General features: G+C 50.1%; 6 protein-coding genes across 6 annotated transcripts; 2 read left to right on the forward strand and 4 right to left on the reverse strand.

Annotated features, from left to right (window-relative positions):
- Positions 1 to 469: 469 nt before the first annotated feature.
- On the forward strand, positions 470 to 2713 carry BCR38DRAFT_449931 (endoplasmic reticulum mannosyl-oligosaccharide 1,2-alpha-mannosidase). The gene is made up of 2 exons (XM_040861331.1): positions 470 to 993; positions 1091 to 2713. The coding sequence occupies exons 1-2, from the start codon at positions 549 to 551 to the stop codon at positions 2398 to 2400; spliced, it is 1755 nt and encodes a 584-aa protein (XP_040710565.1). The 5' UTR covers positions 470 to 548; the 3' UTR covers positions 2401 to 2713.
- Positions 2714 to 5051: 2338 nt separating this feature from the next.
- BCR38DRAFT_504318 (uncharacterized protein) lies at positions 5052 to 6504 on the reverse strand (the record flags this gene model as incomplete). The annotated part of the gene is made up of 4 exons (XM_040864895.1): positions 5052 to 5524; positions 5905 to 6047; positions 6337 to 6425; positions 6502 to 6504. The coding sequence occupies 4 exons, from the start codon at positions 6502 to 6504 to the stop codon at positions 5052 to 5054; spliced, it is 708 nt and encodes a 235-aa protein (XP_040710566.1).
- A 1132-nt stretch (positions 6505 to 7636) lies between these two features.
- BCR38DRAFT_461363 (inosine triphosphate pyrophosphatase-like protein) lies at positions 7637 to 8497 on the reverse strand (the record flags this gene model as incomplete). The annotated part of the gene is made up of 1 exon (XM_040862516.1): positions 7637 to 8497. The coding sequence occupies one exon, from the start codon at positions 8495 to 8497 to the stop codon at positions 7637 to 7639; it is 861 nt and encodes a 286-aa protein (XP_040710567.1).
- A 312-nt stretch (positions 8498 to 8809) lies between these two features.
- BCR38DRAFT_449934 (uncharacterized protein) lies at positions 8810 to 11369 on the reverse strand. Its single transcript, XM_040861332.1, has 2 exons — positions 9401 to 11369; positions 8810 to 9356 (listed from the first exon to the last, which is right to left on the reverse strand). Exons 1-2 carry the CDS (start codon positions 10904 to 10906, stop codon positions 9165 to 9167), a joined length of 1698 nt encoding a protein of 565 aa, XP_040710568.1. The 5' UTR covers positions 10907 to 11369; the 3' UTR covers positions 8810 to 9164.
- Positions 11370 to 11560: 191 nt separating this feature from the next.
- On the forward strand, positions 11561 to 13601 carry BCR38DRAFT_449935 (uncharacterized protein). Its single transcript, XM_040861333.1, has one exon. The coding sequence runs from the start codon at positions 11607 to 11609 to the stop codon at positions 13101 to 13103; it is 1497 nt and encodes a 498-aa protein (XP_040710569.1). The 5' UTR covers positions 11561 to 11606; the 3' UTR covers positions 13104 to 13601.
- On the reverse strand, positions 13486 to 13949 carry BCR38DRAFT_354762 (uncharacterized protein; the record flags this gene model as incomplete). Its single annotated transcript, XM_040856898.1, has 2 exons — positions 13486 to 13778; positions 13847 to 13949. The coding sequence occupies 2 exons, from the start codon at positions 13947 to 13949 to the stop codon at positions 13486 to 13488; spliced, it is 396 nt and encodes a 131-aa protein (XP_040710570.1).
- Positions 13950 to 17345: the final 3396 nt, after the last annotated feature.

Consider the following 17345-nt stretch of genomic DNA (forward strand, 5'->3'; position numbering starts at 1 on the left):
GCCTATTACGTGAAGTAAGGTGTACCCGTGGCCTCAGGGCACCCTAGGTATACCAAGGGGGAAGTTGGCCACTGCATCCGTTAATGCACGACCAAAGGTGTCCGTTCCACCGATGCTGGAAGTTAGTAGCATGCTACTGCAGGTAGATGTGCTTGCACTGAATCAGATACTTACAAAAGTTGGTGAGGATCTATGTTGAGGAACTTCGCCAATAGTGCTTTACTTTTTGTACTTCGTAGTACTTCGCTTTGTCGGCTTCTAAATTTGACAAGATCTCGGGATCCCGAGAAGCTTTGTATGGTGGACCACTGCTGTGAGACGGATCATTGCCCCGGCGAGCGGGCCATCGTAAATAAATTAGGCTTAAAAATTAGCGTCATGGTAGCGCAAGCAGCGCGTTTCAAAACACGGCTAACTTGCATCCCGCAGTGCAGGTGGCTTGCATGCTAACCGTCATTCGCTCAATCCTCGTGGCTTCTACGTGTACTAAGTAGATCATTTCCTTGCGGGCCCTGTCCTACAAACACATTGATCACGGTCTACTCTCCATGATTTGGGAAAATGTCGAAAGCTCGATTCTCCAAAACCTTACAGTCATGGCTGCCATCCTACGTCGACCGATGCGCCTCTTCTCGATAGTAGCTGGAGTAGCTTTCGTATACATCCTCATAATATTCGTCCCCAAACATCAAGATACCTCCTTATACAGCTTTCAATATGTCAAGAGCAGCTTTGACTGGTCAACTTTACCCCAAAGACACCCGGTCAAACAACTGACACCCTTGCCCAAGGGTTTGGTGAACAAGCTACCCAAGGTCCAGCACGATTTCAGCTCCGATCCGAAGCCAAGCAGCGAGAGAACCGAGGTTCTGAACGAGCGCCGATTGGAAGTGAAAGATGCATTCTCAAAGAGCTGGAACAGTTACAAGCGCCATGCTTGGATGTGGGACGAGCTTACGCCCGTGACAGGGCAAGCCAAAGATGGATTTGGAGGCAAGTACCCCTTGTACGCGTCGAGAAAGCTTGTGGCACAGTCCCATAACCGCCTGACGTTACATATTTCATCAATTGCTGACTTGGAATACTCCAGGCTGGGCAGCCTCCCTCGTCGACTCATTGGACACACTATGGATAATGGGTCTAAAGGACGAATTCTATGAAGCCACCGCTGCTGCGATGACTATTGACTGGTCCAAGACGGACGAGACGGCTTGCAACTTCTTCGAGACGACAATTCGGCATCTCGGGGGCCTACTCAGCGCCTATGACCTGAGCAAGGAAAGGGCAGTGTTACAAAAGGCTATCGAACTCGGCGATATGCTGTATTCGGCGTTCGATACTCCGAACCGTATGCCGCCATTCTGGCTAGACTTTGAACACGCAAAAGAAGGCACATTGCAGCCCGGGGTCCACGACCCTTCTGCCTCGGTTGCTTCATCGTCCCTGGAATTCACGCGATTAGCCCAGCTGACGGGGGAAGACAAATACTATGATGCCATTGACCGAGTGACGCGACTGCTGGACAGGACGCAGAGCTCGACCCAGTTGCCGGGCATGTGGCCGACCTTTTTGGACATGCAAACGGGCAACTTTGATGGAATCGCTGACTTCACCCTTGGAGCGCTGGCAGACTCACTATACGAATATTTGCCCAAGATGCACGCCTTGCTGGGTGGGCTGGAACCTGTTTACGAGAAAATGTATCGCGAGGCCATGGACACGGTTATCAAGAACATTCTATTCCGACCTATGCTGCCAGATCAAGACGATATCCTTTTTTCCGGGTCCTCTTACGTCTCGTCAACTTCAGGACCTCAGCTCAACTCCGAAGGACAGCATCTGGCGTGTTTCGTTGGGGGAATGTTTGGGCTCGGAAGCAAGTTGTTTAACATCCCTGAGCATCTCGAAATTGGAGAGAAGCTTGCGCGAGGCTGCGCCTGGGCATATGATTCATTCCCTACAGGAATCGGCCCAGAGATCTTCGGCTTGATCTCTTGCCCAACTCTTGACCCGTGTCCGTGGGAGGACGAGATCTGGAAGGTGGAAGGTGACCGTACTCTGACGAAAGGCTTCACACATGCGCGAGACCAGCGCTATCTGCTGCGGCCGGAAGCCATCGAGAGCATATTTCTGATGTACCGCATGACGGGCAATCAGGAGTACCAGGAAATTGCGTGGAAGATGTTTCAGTCCATCAAGAACTCCACCGAGACCGACTTAGCTTTCTCTGCGATAGCCGCCGTCACAGAGACGGGTGAAACAGAGAAGTTGGATTCAATGGAGAGTTTTTGGATGTCTGAAACTCTCAAGTATTTCTACTTGATTTTCTCGTCGCCTGAATTGATCAATTTAGATGACTATGTGCTCAACACGGAGGCCCATCCGTTCAAGCGGCCTTGAAAGGGGGTTGGGCATCAATCAGTAGGACATCAAAGTCAGTGTCATGGAGCATCGATTTACCAATATTTATTTCAAGGCGTGGTAAGCCGAGCAGTAAAGCTGAGCGGTGAAGACAGAGAGGCTCGAGTACATAAAGGAATGTGCCACGGCACTCGGAACGGGATACGAATCCCCTTCTCGCAGGGACATGATTATGCAGCCTCGAGTGCATGCTGTCCCAGAGACGATGACCACCAGGCAGTGGATCTCGAGGCACGAGTTATGCAGTATATAATATATTTGATTATTAGGTGGGGTTATCCCACGGAACCCTTCCCTACCTGACTTGATAATTGCACAAAAGGTGACGGTGCGAAGGTGACTTGAACTCACTGTGGGCTGGCCAAAATTTCGATGTCCTACCACGAATATTTAGCAGTGGCCAGGTACCTATACCTATCCCATTGGAGGTGTTACATTCGAGGCGCCGCACCACTACTGGGATTGTGGACTCCTTGCTGACACTACTTATGTAGTCAAAACACGCCTAGGGCGAAGGCCCGAAAAAGGGTTACCAAGAATGCAGTATGTATATCTGAAGCAGCAGTTGAACCACATAGATGAGAGCTGAGTCCTTACGTACTTACTGTCGCATTTTGCGGCACACCGCCTCGTGGCTCGGATCTGGGCTTCTTTCGCTACAGGGGTCGCCCAAGTTCTGAAGGTATTGCGGAACGAAACAAGACGCAGATCATCAAGTTATCACGGTGAGACCCTGGGACTTTAGCAGATGTTGAGGCCTCTTTTCCGGAGTCGGTTGCAAAATAAAGCCCCGAAATCCAACCTGACATGTTTCTTCGCGGAACAGAGGCTCTCTAGCATTGGCACGTTGTGCTCATCCTATTTCTGCAATCCTAATTGGAGATACATGTGAGCCTGATCATCCACCAGGTCGTGAACAAACAATACGCCAATACGTCGGTCTATCCGCAGCTCCCAGTATCTTCCAAGTACATGGTATCACCTCTGTACCTTGTCACATTTCAGTACGATGTCTCACTCACTTTGGAACGTGTTATGAAAATGGCCATCTCTGACTCCTGGAAGAGCTGAAAAGGATCTACAAGGTGAAGCTCCCAGACACGTTGGATACAGCTGGTACTTCGATCAAGCATGTAATTACCTTACGAGGGTAGGTTTCTACTTCGAATACCATAAAGTAAACGTTTCTACATTATAACGCCAACTAGGAATCGAATATTTCGTTGCAAAGCGCCTTAAACCATGTCACTCTACAAGTCGACTTAACAGTGTCTCTAATCTATACAGCTCGGTGAGACAATGGGGCGGTTGGCCGATTTGAAAGTCAGGACGCCATATTGCCGTACAGCTAAATAGAAGGAGAGAGCAGAGCATAAGAAGGTTAGCTGTGACAGTCTCTACAATGACCCTTCCGCCAGTCTATGAGTGCTAGGAGTGGCACCGTGCCTCTTCTAGTGTAATTCTGGGACAGAACATGTTAATAAAAATAAATCTAAGAGACCATCCATTCAGTCATTGGGTGTCCCGTCTCTCTTTCATTCCAAACCTCTATCTCATAAATCCAGAGCTGTCTCGTTACGACTGAGAGAGATTTGCAGAACGAAAGTGAAACTGAACAAGGACGCATCTCGCTTGATTAACATGCCAGACTCCAGATTACCCACGCGAAAAAGTGTCATGTGAAATGGCAAGCCTCCAAAAGCATGAATCGCGTTTCCATCGGTATGAGTACTGAATAAGTATTCGCTACAGGGCCCGCCAAATGCGTGTCATAGCGTTGAGCTGAAGAATTGCGATGAGCGCGAGGGGCTGTTGACAACATTGATGGTCTCATCGAACTCGCGGGATAAGCTGCCTAGAAACATCTTGTAGCTATCCCCGACGGTAGGTTCGGTATCAACGAGGTCACTGTACCACAAAGTCAATGCTATATATACCACGGATGATGGGACGAGTGACGACTCACGGGTAATCTTCAACCTTCAAGTCATCATCAAGGCGGCGTATCCTTTCCATTCCCATCTAGTCGTCTCCAAACCGGATGAACTGGAAGGTTATTGGCCGAGATAAGGACAACTCATCATTGCAGTCAGGATCCTTCCAGCCCAAGATGGGCATTTGCCTCTTGATAGCCGTATCGACTTCGTGCTCATCACTCAAGCCAGCCCAGATGGCATCGTTCAGGATGATGATCGTCTTTGGCTTGAGTTTGGGGGCTCAGTTGTAGCTTTCCATTATGCTCTGCAGTGATGCGATAATGCCAGTTTTGAAGTTTAGTGCGCCGGGCCTTGGCCGGCCACGCTTCATGGCGGACTGGAAGTCTTCCACATCTTGATCTCTGTTCTTTTTAACAGGGAGATTGTCGGCTGCGTCAGTGAAATATACTTCCATGCCGTCTTCATCGTATCCCAGGGCTCGCCAGACAAGGATTAGAATCAAGTAGCTTGCGTGTGACTAGTGCTGAGCCATGCTCGGTCCATTGTCGACCAGGTAGACCTTATTGCCTATCAGTAGGAGCACCGAGTAAGGGCATAATGACCAACTTACAATGTCTCTGCCTTGAAAGAAGTCTTCAAGCTCATCCCTCTTGTTTTGCTTCTTTTTATTCTTTACGGACTTGTTTCGTCAACCTAGTCTGGGGAAAGCCTGGAAACTCGAGGAGATTTGTCAAGTTCGTTCAACTCAGCCTCTACCATCCACATGTCAATAACACCACGATGCTCAGTGGGCAAAATATCGCCAATAATGGAAAACCTCTGTAGCCAGTGGTCAGGGTCCTGTTGGGTTTGTGTCGTTGTAAGTCGAGTGATATCGTGTCTCAGAGACTGCGATCTGGAGCCCGAAGTGCGAGGCAGACGTTGCCGAGATCGTTGGACAGTGGGAGCGACGGGCTGTGAGATAAGCTGCTCTGTACTCTTGAAGTTGGTCCGTATCGGAACTTGGGACGAAGTTTGTTCCTCGTCTAGATATTGTAGGAATTCTTCGACTTCCGCAGATATTTCGTCGTTGACTGCCCGTTTCCAATAAATCTTGTCATCCAATATTTTGACGACACCGCCTGCGTCGGTCCTCATGTCGACATTGGCAACAAGAATCTCCTTGTCTAACAGGTCCAGGATGGCAGAAGTGAGTACCTCAGTCCCTCACACAGCCTTCCATAAGAACTCGTGCCACAGAGTGACCTCTCGAAGAACGATGCATCCGTCATGAAAAGGATCACTCAGGACTACATTGCGATTTTGGGCGTTGAGGCGGAGCCGATCGTACTGTATAACTCCCTGACACCCAAGGATAACATATGTCGCTGCCACAGAGAATACACAACCCAGTGACCATACGCCGCTTTTCAAGGTCGTTCGTGGCCCAGGTGCGCTCGTGGTCCCCTCCATGTAACGACTCTTCTCTGGCGAAGCTAAGCATTCATTGATTCAATGGAAAAATGCAACTGGGCCACGAGTTCTCGCAAAGAAATGTGGTACGTACCATAAGTAGTGGTTCCCCCTTTCATCATTGACTGGGGATCATGCGTGGATGTGGACACTTCGATACAAGCTTCAGCAGGATCTCGGAGCTTGAACTGGCCGTTAACAAACAGGATATTTTCGGGCTTCATATCTCCATGGCACCTGAAGAGATTAGTACACCAACTTCACAATTCGATAAGGGGGCGAGGGGGAAATGCTCATACATGTCGTAAGAAACGTTCTCCAGCATCAGGTTATGGATATCTTTCAAAGCACAAGATATGTGCAACATGGTTTCCCAAAACCCCAAAATCTCGGGAGGCAATAGTGCAGGTGAATTTTTTCTGATGGCGCTTAGAGGTCCATTTCAACCAATTCCAGAACAATGTTGAAGTGCTCGCAAGTGGAACCGTTGTTGGCTGAATCACAAGTCTGGTACCATCCAACGTACTGGACAATACCATCGTGGTCTTTGAGACTCCTGACCATTTTCTTCTCCTTCTCGAACGACGCTCGAGTTTCAGCCGTGTATTGCTTTACCTACGCAAAACCTGTAATACTATCATCGAAAGTTAGTTCAATAAAGAAGCAGTGCCTCCTCTCAAGGCATACGTACCATGGTGACCCCTCGAGACCCGACATTGTTGCTAATCTCACCTTCGACCTTCGAATTATGCAGACTTGGCACCTTTTCTTGCAGTTCCTTTGAAACCAACTCTGCCGATTTATTCGAATCTCCTCACTCCTCATTACGTTGCTTGAAAGAGATGTACTTATGTGCCCATTCTTCGTACGATCCATATTCTCTCCATTCCTCATGACACCGCAACGGCTATTACGTCCAGCCTGGTTACAACATAACACCATCGATCGCCCGTTTCGGCGAAAATCATATCGTGGCCTTGCGTGCTGGCACGGCACTGCGTTGAGAAGCATTTATTGAAGTCCCGGACTCTTGACGAATGACATGAGATGCGTGTATCCCACCGAGCGACAAGCTGTATGATGGGTGTGACGCCCTCGTAATGAGGAGTGTCGATGTTGTCGGATATCGACAGCTAACTTACCGTTATTTCCTTCTTTTCTAATCTTTGCAAGCCGCCGGGCCGGTTGACCCCCTACTCTGGCCCTCCCAATTATATATGACTGCATGTATGGATATCCGGTTTACTAAATATATAATTACTGAGTCCGGAGGCACTGGTGGGATACGTGAGTAGATACTTCAAGAGACCTGTTTGTTACCTGTCTTCACAGCTACTTCTATATGTACCCTATGGGCCTATACAAACACCAGCCATCATCTCTGCAGTGTTGATGTACCAAGGTCTTTCAATGACAGCCATTGCAACCTCTCGTGAATAGATTGGTATCAGAAGTTCAATCCCACGGCTAACTCCCGATTTCTTGGGCTCTCTGTCAAGATCGCCTCTGCAACGAAGGCCGCTTCTCAAGACCGTTCGAGATCATCTTGGCAGCTGCGTAAATAGATGGGAGCTTTACAATCAAGTCGGGCCCTGTTGGAATACCACAAACGCCGTGTAAGGTGAGTGACCCACCAGAACTGCCGTTGGTGCACTCCAAAGTCGCTATTGGATCTCTAAAACTGGTGCACCATGTTGAGAAGTAATCTTCCGGCAGACCCAGGGCCCCGAGCTGGCAACACAGTGACAAAGCCCAGTATTTTTTTCAAGGGCCACAGCCTACCACTTCCACACGCGATAAGGAATTCCATTTACCACAGTCCCCTCTCAAAACTCCTCCTCTCCCTCACTCTCCCCGCCACTCTCCTGCCCCTGCCTAAACACCACCTTCTCGCACAATTGCAAGCACTTCCTCACGGGCAACCCCACAACATTATCCACGCTCCCATCCACCTTCTCCACCATGACCAATCCCGCAATCCCCTGGACCGCATACCCGCCAGCCTTGTCGACGCCCTCCCGCGTCCGCACATAGCTCGTAATCACATCATCGGGCAGCCCATCCGTTTCCTGCGCAAAGAAAACCTTAGTTTCCTCGACCAACGAATCGATCTCATAGCCCGGGTGCGACGCGTCCGCCTTGGGCGCCATGCAGCACACCGCCGTTAGTACGCGGTGCACCCGCGTGTCCCTTAGTAGCTTCAGCATGCGGATATGATCCGTCTCGCTGCGGGGCTTCTCCAGGATCTGCCCGGCGCGCGTTACGATGACGGTGTCGGCCGCGATGACCACGTCCGGGTCGCCCTTGCTCTTGTCATTTTCGTTTTCCTTGATGGCCTGAGCATAAATATCGAGACACTTTTGCCGCGCTGTGGCTCGCACGTATTCGAAGGGGTCTCCGAAGTCCGTTTTGGGGAGATTCTCGGGCTTCGTCGAGGGCAGGATTTCGAGGTTGGTGAGGCCGACTTGGGCGAGGAGCGCTTTGCGGCGGGGTGAAGCGGAGGCGAGGATCACGCGGTGCGATTTCATGTACGCGAGGATGGGTAACTCAATCGGTTGCGGGCCTTTGCGGATCGGCCCGGATTGGCGGATGGGGAGGCCGTGTTCGCGGGCGGCGGTGATATAGTCTAGCGGTGGGTAGTTGGGAGGTGTCTCCTTTTCGGATACAAGGGGGGTTTTCTCGTCCATTGTGTTTTTATTTGAGTAGATGTGGATAGCGGCAATGATTGAGAGAATTGGCTTCGCAGATGTTGTGCAAGTGATGGTGCCAAGGTCTTATACTATGTAGAAGGGAGTTGAGGCTCTGTTCGACGTTGTGGTAGCAATGGGTGGAGCTGATGCAGGTACGTCACTAAAATCTATTTCTATTAAGCTTATCGCTCCCGCGAATTGATCTCGGTAGTTTCTCTTTCGGGGAAAGCGTAGCATATAGAACGGTCTTTCCAGGTTAGATCTTGGCAACTATTCAGTATATTGTAGGTTTACTTCAAGTACCATTTGATCCCATCTTACAGCTTCATCCGCAACTCCTTAAATTGAAGTGTCCGGGGGAGGGAGGGGGGGTGGGGCTAACGCAGTGACTTCTCACCTTAAGCGGTAGCATGAGCCCACGTCCTCAAAGCACTGGTTTCAGCTGCTCTGTATGGTGACCAGTTGCGCACGATTGCTATGCCCAAGCTGTTTAACAACTAACATCGGCGTCTTCCGTACCGCCTCGGAATATACCAAGTGTTCATTGACAAATTTAAGGTGCTAGTAAATGTGTAAGTCACTATTCCCCTTCTCCGGATGCGCCATTCCATGTACACAGATATTTCTCTTGACCAAATAGGTGCTCGCCCAATCTTACGCCTGCTCAACCATCAATCAACCGATCATCGTCAGGCCTGGCCCTCTTCAGCGCCTGTTGTATCCGCTCGTTCTCCTCAGCTTTGATGCGCATCCTGGCACCCTCAAGCCTTTCAATACCTGCGTTGATGGTCTCGACGTGCACGCTGAGCGGAATATTGGCTTGATCCACCAACAGCTCCGGGGCTGAGACTCTGTCCTCAGATCACTCAGCTTCGTCTGGATGTCGCCCAAGTCGTGTACCAATCCAACCAGTTGCATCACGGCAGTGCTTCGTTGTTTGTCGACCTGTCGCAGAAGCCCGAGCTGCGCCTTCAGATTGTGCAGTCGGCGCGCATTAGCCCCAACAAGTGTCCACAGCGTCCAGAACACCTCGTGTTGCTCGTCTTTGACCACTTTACCGCTGCGAACGACATTTTCGTTGATGGCCTGCAGGTGGTTCTCTGCCAGATCCAGAAGACGTAGCGCTGCTTGAGCTTCGAGGATCAAGCTGCCGATCTTGTCGGATACTTGGGCTGTGTTTTCCACGTACATGTCGAGGAGCATTCTCTCGTCGAAGACAGCGGGCTGGAAGGGAGAGAATATCCAGTTGCTCCAGCGGGAGACGACGTTGTCGTTTGCTTCGCGCGTAAGTGCAATGGAGTCGATATAGCGCGTTGTAAAGCGGTTGATGGCGATCACGCTGTCTACCACACTTCCGACGTGAGTATTAAATCTCTGAAGATCGGTGGCGATGGTTCGTACGGTGTCGATGTAGCCGTCGAATTCGTAGACAAGCTCCTCGCGGGCTGGGAGGTCGCTAAATTTGACCAACGTGCGGAGATCTCGAACAGAAGCTTCTGCACGCTTCATCTCCATTGGTAGGGATACGCCTTGTGCAGAGTCTTCGAGGACTTTCTCAAACTGCGCTTGCACGCTCATGAGCTCATCGAACTCAACCGGATGTGTCCCATTCTTGGCTCCCGGCATCGCTGGCATGTCTGGGCAAAAGGGGAGATCGAGAAACGATGCACCGGGGATGCGACATAATGGCGACATTGATGCTGAAATTGATTCGGTAATCATGTTCTTCGCAATCATGCCAGCGCCGATAGTCATGTATATGGCAAGCATGATGGCGATGGGCCACTTCGCGTAACGCAGCGCCATCCCCACCACTGAAATGCACCAGGCAGCTATGTCAAACAAGAAGGTAGGGACCGAACCAGAGAAACGTTCCCCCAATGTAGGTTCATGTCTCCTGGCCGAGCCATCCAGGTCGTCGCTTCCTGTCCTTCCACCATTGCGGCATTGGTGTTTTTGAGGGCTTGGATTATTAGCTTGTTGGCGAAAACCTCGCCGTCTTACCACATGAGATTCGTCCATTTCTGGGCGGATCGTTTTTCTTGATGACCGGTTGCTGCGTGGTGGACTGTTAACCTCAACCCTTGGCATGAAGAACTCAGGTACAGGCGTGAGTTCTTTGTCCACAGAGGCGTGTCGGGTAGAAACGAGGGAAGGATGAAAAGGTGCCCTTAAGATAACCTGGTCATCATCTGCGTTGTTGACAAAGTCGTGGATGCTATCTTGAGAGGCTGTGTTGTAGCCTTGCGAAGAGGAAAGTTGTGAAGGGCCGCTGGAGGGAATGAGGTCATCTTCATAAGGGCCCTGGACAATGGAGGTGTCGAAACTGTCATTCTCGCCCTCTTCTACCATACGCCAGGAATCTTCCACGGCCATTTTTGTCTGTCTGGTCTGTTTGCGTGCCATAGTTGGGGGATGGTCCAATTTATTTGGGTCTCATTGCTTGAGGCACGCGTTGTCCTCGCCTCCAAAGCGCACCCAGCTCAGTTCCAAGTCAACAGGTGACGTTGCGACAGATCCAGATGTTTGAGCCAAAGATACAGCAGACGTAGCAAAGTCGCACCGTGGAAAGTCGCGTTGCGTGTTGCGCGCTGAAGTGGCGAAATTCCTTGATCGCGATGAGGCGGATACGCCAGTTTTATAGCTATGACTAGGCAACCACTTGAACAATGTGGTCCTCAGGTGCCAAGACTTGTACTCCAAGAGCGATGACTCACGAGAAGAGCATACAAAGTGACTGAATAACGGATCGCACAGAATAGGCACAATATGCACAGTCTCCTCTTTGATATGATGTTGTATCGAGGTTCAAATCGAAGGAAATCCGCCGCGTCGATGGAGATAAGATGAAGTGTAACACAAAGGTGCGGATGACTTCGGAGTCCAGCATCCCTGTCACATGGTCTCGCTCGTCTTCGCCGTGACTTGATGGTTGGCCCTTGCATCTGCCATACCCTGGCGGTTTTGCATGGCAGACTAGTCCTGTTATGGCAACGAGCTGTGGGAAAAGATGGGGCGCTTCAACGTCGGTCCCAAATTTCGTTCTACGATTCGGTTTCTGGCTGAGAGAGATGGACCAGAGCTCAGTCGATGATAGAACATCGGGATGCTGTTAAGGAGAGCCGCGAGGCTATGTCCTCGTAGTGTGACTCGTACTTCATGTACCACGCCCCATGTTCTAGTTCCTACCGTCTTTCGTAGAGCCTGTGGCAGCCACGCTACCAGCGACACGCCACCAAAACCCCCAGCAGATCACCGACAGCTCGGTGTACAGCAAGAGTTATTTGCGACCTCAGTATACAGCCCTGGCTCCCCTCTCCTCCTCCCCAACGGCGCACGAATATTCAACCGCCTCGTCGACTTCTTGCGAAACCAATACGTCCGCTATGGCTTCCAAGAAGTCATCACCCCCACCATCTACAAGAAGGCGCTCTGGGCGAAATCGGGACATCTGGAAAACTACAGCGATGATATGTTCACGGTGACCAGCACATCGCCATCACGCAACGATGCCACAGAAAGCACCGAAGAAGATGAATATGGTCTTAAGCCCATGAACTGTCCTGGCCACTGCCTAATCTTCGCCGCTCAACGACGAAGCTACCGCGATCTGCCAATCCGATACGCCGACTTCTCCCCGCTACACAGAAATGAGGTGTCAGGAGCTCTCAGCGGGTTGACACGTGTGCGCCGATTTCACCAAGATGATGGACACATATTCTGCCGGCCGTCTCAGGTAGAGGAGGAGATTCGCAAGACACTCGACTTCGTGCGCGTTGCGTACAATGTCTTCAAATTGGGCCCGTACCGGTTGGCCTTGTCGACGCGACCGGCTGATCAGTATATTGGAACAGCAGACGATTGGGACCGGGCGGAAAGCGCCTTGAAGCGAGCCCTCGAGTCATCGGGACAGAAATGGACCATCAATGAGGGCGATGGAGCATTCTATGGACCGAAGATCGATATCATTTTGCGAGACTCGGATGGGAAGGAGCATCAGACGGCCACCATCCAGTTAGATTTCCAGCTGCCAAAGCGATTCGAACTGGAATATCAGGCACCTGCGCCGGAGCTCGAACAGAAGGGAGAGACGACGACCGACGCAGAGAAGCTATCAGAGTTCGGGCCAGTTCATCCGGTGCTCATCCACCGAGCCGTGCTGGGCTCTGTCGAGAGACTGATGGCGCTACTGATTGAGCATTACAATGGCAAGTGGCCCTTTTGGCTCAATCCAAGGCAGGTCATCATTCTCGTGATCAATGATAGCCCACCCGTTCTCGACTTGGCAAAGTCCGTGCAAGAGATGCTCTTAGGAGTGGAGGACCCAACCGCTGCCGAGCAGGGCCCGGTGGTCAATGCCTCTCAACTGTCTGTAGATGTGGACAACAGGAAGATCAGCATAGGAGCCAAGGTCCGCGAGGCTAAAGCCAAGGGCTATGGAGTCATCGTCACGATTGGGCCAAGGCAATTGCCTAAAAAGACTGTCACGGTCGATCTGTCCCGATTCTCCGACGGGACCCCAGGAGACATACACAAGCAGAAGGAGATGACCCCGCAGGAGCTTCTCACTTTATTGAAGGCTAAAGTTGATGCGTATGCATAAATCGAACGACGCTGTACGTACAAATTGTATATTAGTGGCTTGATCCCCCGAGCTTGTAATGTATTGGACAGGCCATTCGAAGCCCTGTCATAACTTGTCCGCTTCGTTCTCATGGGAGTAGTTGCGGTTGGCTTTCGAGCTATTCACTCATCGTGTATAGCTTTGTACATGTCAACGGTGTTCCTGACGCTGTTAACGTTTTGTGCTATCCGCGCAAATCTCCTCGATTTGCACAGCTGTTAGTATATGGTACGACATAATGGTCGTCCTCCACACAAACTCAATTCCGATGCGCCGCGCCTAATCGTCCCCGCTTCTCCAGCATGTCTCACTCGTTAAGAGTCATTCTCATCCTCGTCCTTAATTGGCCCCCGCTTCCTCTCTAATTCCTCCAGTCGTTCAAGGATCTTGACCGGCCTATGACTCTCATTAGCACCACCGCAATTCCCTTGAGAAGATGCTCAAGCGGCACGAACTCTCTATACTTCTCCATAACCGGCTCACCTCGCGCCTCCATAGCCAGCACTAATTCGCGGCGCCGCTCCAGTTGCTCGCGCATATACTCGACGCTACGCTTGAGCACAAGACCCTCGGAGCGTCCTTGTCCCTCCAGTCCGGGAACGAGCTCGCACAGCCGATCGAAGCCGTCGCGGATCGCCTGGCGACGTTTTTGCTCTACGCAATTAGATCAGCTGCCTTATCTTCAACAAACCCAAATAATGTATTGAACCGGGCAAACCGACCAGATTGGATATGGTTCGCCTTCTTCTCTTCTTCCGTCAACCTCGGCTTGTCGTCACCATTCGCGCCGCCCGAGCTGGGCGAGTGCGACGACTTGTCTGCCATTGGACGGATGGATGGATGTTCGTGATGGTGATGGTGCCTGCGCTACCCTACGTGAAATCTCACCAAATGGGGGCAGAGGGGTAGCGGGGATTCATTCTCGAGTGTCGCGTCGCGGCGCGCACTCTCACGTTGGCCTGGGATAAGCGATGCAGTTTAGTATAACTGTCCAGGGTACGAACCTGCAGCAAGCAAGCAAGTGTTTGGAAAAGTTCGAGATGCAAGCGCGACTGGGGCTACTGCGCAAAGAAGATGGTGAGAAGCGCATGTGATACCCTCAAAAAAGCCCCACCCCCACAATGTTCAGGGGCGTGAAACCCCTGTAGCCTGCCTCGGCTTGGCGACTTTGACAATCCGGGTTACTGTTGACTCGAAAGTTCCGTAGTGTGTTAAGGTACGTAGCAATTCATCTAGTCCTATCAGCTCGTCCAGGCGCAAGGATATTGGATATTTTCATGTGTAGTAACCTATGGATGTGTTGTTTTATTGCTTCCATCTACTTCACAAATGAAAAGACGGGACTCTGCGCAAGCCTGAAGTCAGATGGCAGTTGAGGAAGAGTTCCATAGAGCCTTTGCAGCGCATAGTGACCAAACCATTGTTGTTCCAGTTGGTTCAACATAAGCCGGGTTTCACAACATTAGAGCAATGGCATCATCATCATCATCATCAGGTATGGTCTCAACCTTCTGCGCCGATAATTTGGATTGTTGAATACGCTTTCATCTTACATTATCAAGTGCTCGGATAAGTGAAAAGTACGACCTCCGTTGGTCTTTCCTTCTTATTCTCTGGAGCTACTCCCATCGTCGAATTGAGTTACCAACCCTTCAAACCATGATTTATTCTGTAGATGACCCCAGTCACTGCTCTTCGAACCGTTTTCAACATCATTTCAGAAATTGTTTCTCTTCCAAGTCCTCAAGCGATGAAAGTCTAACGAGCATGAAAAATTCACGTGAAGCAATATGCCGGGTTTTCAGCAGCATTCCTATCTACCAATGCTGTCTCTAACCTTTGTGGATCATCCAGGCTGCAACAAACCACCAGTTCTATCAGTATACGAGAAGACTGTGCTGGAGACAACAATGGGGATGGCGCAGATACGAGACGCTTGTTATGCTCGCAAGATGTCTTCGCTAATTTGTTTTCAATAAATGGTTTCATATCGTGCGAATGTTCGGGTTGCCTTGATGAAGTCAACTCAACCAAGATAATTTCACGAGGTTGTGATCATTTTGATATCAACAAATTCGAAGAAGCATCTGGGGCTGACTTCCAGCGTCTTATGGAAGAACATCCCCAGATCATTGAGAACGGCCAAGAGATTATCAAGCAGTGACAAAAAGTACGTATGATCCATCACATCGACTCCTGGAAGATGTCAAGGATCTATCGCTAGAGGGCCGATCGTTGGAAGATAGAACGGCTGCATTGCGGTCCAGGCAAACATCGGCTCAATTTCCCAGGATGCGGAAGATGAGAGTTTTACCAATTGTAGTTGAGGGACTGAACGCGTTACAGATAGAAGACCTGAAGTGACTGTCGTTAGAATATAGGTTGGTTCACTATCACTTCACCTCCAGATGCTGCTTTCAGAATACAACAGAACTAACCAGCGTAGCTGTGACAGACCCCCTCGCGGGGTTTACATTAGTGAGACAATCGAAGGGCTTTTCAGCCAACGCAATTCGAGTAATAAAAAGCCCCAGATTCATCGTCACAACGGGCTACTCTATCGGCATCATGCTGATACAGGTGGGTCGATCTTCGATCGACAAGAATCCAGATCCTGGGGCTTCATCCAAAACCTCGAAGCAGACCAAACAGGCATACCACCGATACTTCGGTTTCACAGAAAGCGCGAGTGCCTCTGTTTCGACCTGTGGGGCCTGAGAGACTGATATGACAGTAACTGGTACTGTGAAAAGCATCATGATGTATGTGATTTTATCATGACATGGTTTGTATTGCTGACAGAGAAAACAGTGCACAGAGTGTTCAGTATCTAACAAATTCGGCTCCGGCGGTCCAACTCAATTGCGGTTATGACCGTAGGAAAGACCAACCCCGCCAGGCTTCGCTATGCAGCGTCATTTTACAGCTCGCGGGCTATATTGATCCTCGTCAACCTATTCCAAAGGACGTGTGCGATGCCTGGATGAAATACAAGACTGATGAAAGCGGTCTCCCTGCCCACGAACGTGTCAAGCTTCTTAAATCACTTGTGAAACAGCTCAAACGCTGCTTCACAGTACTGGGCGGCCTGGGGTACTCCAACGACGACGAAGACCAAAGTTGCTCAATATATCCCATTGCCATATCTGAAGACTTTTAGTATATTACACGGGAGGGTCAAGATAGATGCAGGATGCTTGTGGCCTCTAAGCCGCACGTCCGCATGTCCTACGAGAGGAAGCATGATTTTGAAGTATGTGACGTTCAAGTCGAAGCAAAAGAAGAAGATTGTGGAGACATTAACTCGCAATGCTAAAGGAATGTAAGTTGTCTACGTCTATACTTCATCCTTTCCTCTAACGACTTGAGCAGACTCCTCCTGTCTCTTTGGCATCTTGAGATCATTGGGGTAAGACCGAGCCTTCGAGACATAGAGGAAGGCCTCGACAAACTATGCCAGACATTTCTGGAGTCCACAATGCAACCCTGAAACGCATAGCCGAAGCGGGCGATCCGAAGAACCCGCACGAATATGGACTACGGATTGTGGCGATGGTACTTTGTTCCACTAGACGTGTATACCTTGACGAGCTACAACATGCCTTGGCAACCCGTAAGGGTGATAAAGACTTCAACAAGTGTGGCTTGTACGCAAAGAATGAGATTATCGGGTCAATCTGCAGTCTCCTGGCCATCGAAATGATCAGCTAATATGTTTATCCACCACACCGTCAACGAACCACAAGTCTACTATGAGTACTTTCGCCGAAGTAGAAGGTCTTTAAGTGGCAGTACAACCTAGCGTTCAGTTGGCCCACCGCGAGCCTGATGGAGACTAGGAGGAGATGGTCTGACTGCCATTGGACTTGATTGATTGATTTGAGGTAGCTCTATATGTATATATGCAGTGCTACCGCCGAACCACGAGTTCACATGTCATCTAACCCTGAAGGCAATGCCATACATAAGCAAAGAGGAGGAAATCATGGAATTACAACCGTGTTATTCTGCTTTCGGCAATAGTTCATAATTATGAAATTGAAGGTCACAAGATACTTCTATGATACTTGGAGTCCCACGAGTGGTTTATCATTGGGGGACGATAGGTTCACTGCTTTATCTTCTAGAACGTTGATGAGGAGTCAGGTAATCACTATTTTCAGGATAATTTCCGTTCGTTCAACAGGCCTCCAAAACCTGGGACCAAATGAAAGCGAATTA

The sequence above is a fragment of the Pseudomassariella vexata genome (genome assembly GCF_002105095.1).
Source record: "Pseudomassariella vexata strain CBS 129021 chromosome Unknown BCR38scaffold_20, whole genome shotgun sequence".
In the NCBI taxonomy this organism is placed as follows: domain Eukaryota; kingdom Fungi; phylum Ascomycota; class Sordariomycetes; order Amphisphaeriales; family Pseudomassariaceae; genus Pseudomassariella; species Pseudomassariella vexata.

Coding starts and splice junctions, on each gene's coding strand:
- BCR38DRAFT_449931 (XM_040861331.1), top strand. CDS start 549: ATGATTTGGGAAAATGTCGAAAGCTCGATTCTCCAAAACCTTACAGTC. Junction 994..1,090: donor AGCCAAAGATGGATTTGGAG/GCAAGTACCCCT, acceptor GGAATACTCCAG/GCTGGGCAGCCTCCCTCGTC.
- BCR38DRAFT_449934 (XM_040861332.1), bottom strand. CDS start 10,906: ATGGCACGCAAACAGACCAGACAGACAAAAATGGCCGTGGAAGATTCC. Junction 9,357..9,400: donor TGATGCAACTGGTTGGATTG/GTACACGACTTG, acceptor GAGTGATCTGAG/GACAGAGTCTCAGCCCCGGA.
- BCR38DRAFT_449935 (XM_040861333.1), top strand. CDS start 11,607: ATGCTGTTAAGGAGAGCCGCGAGGCTATGTCCTCGTAGTGTGACTCGT.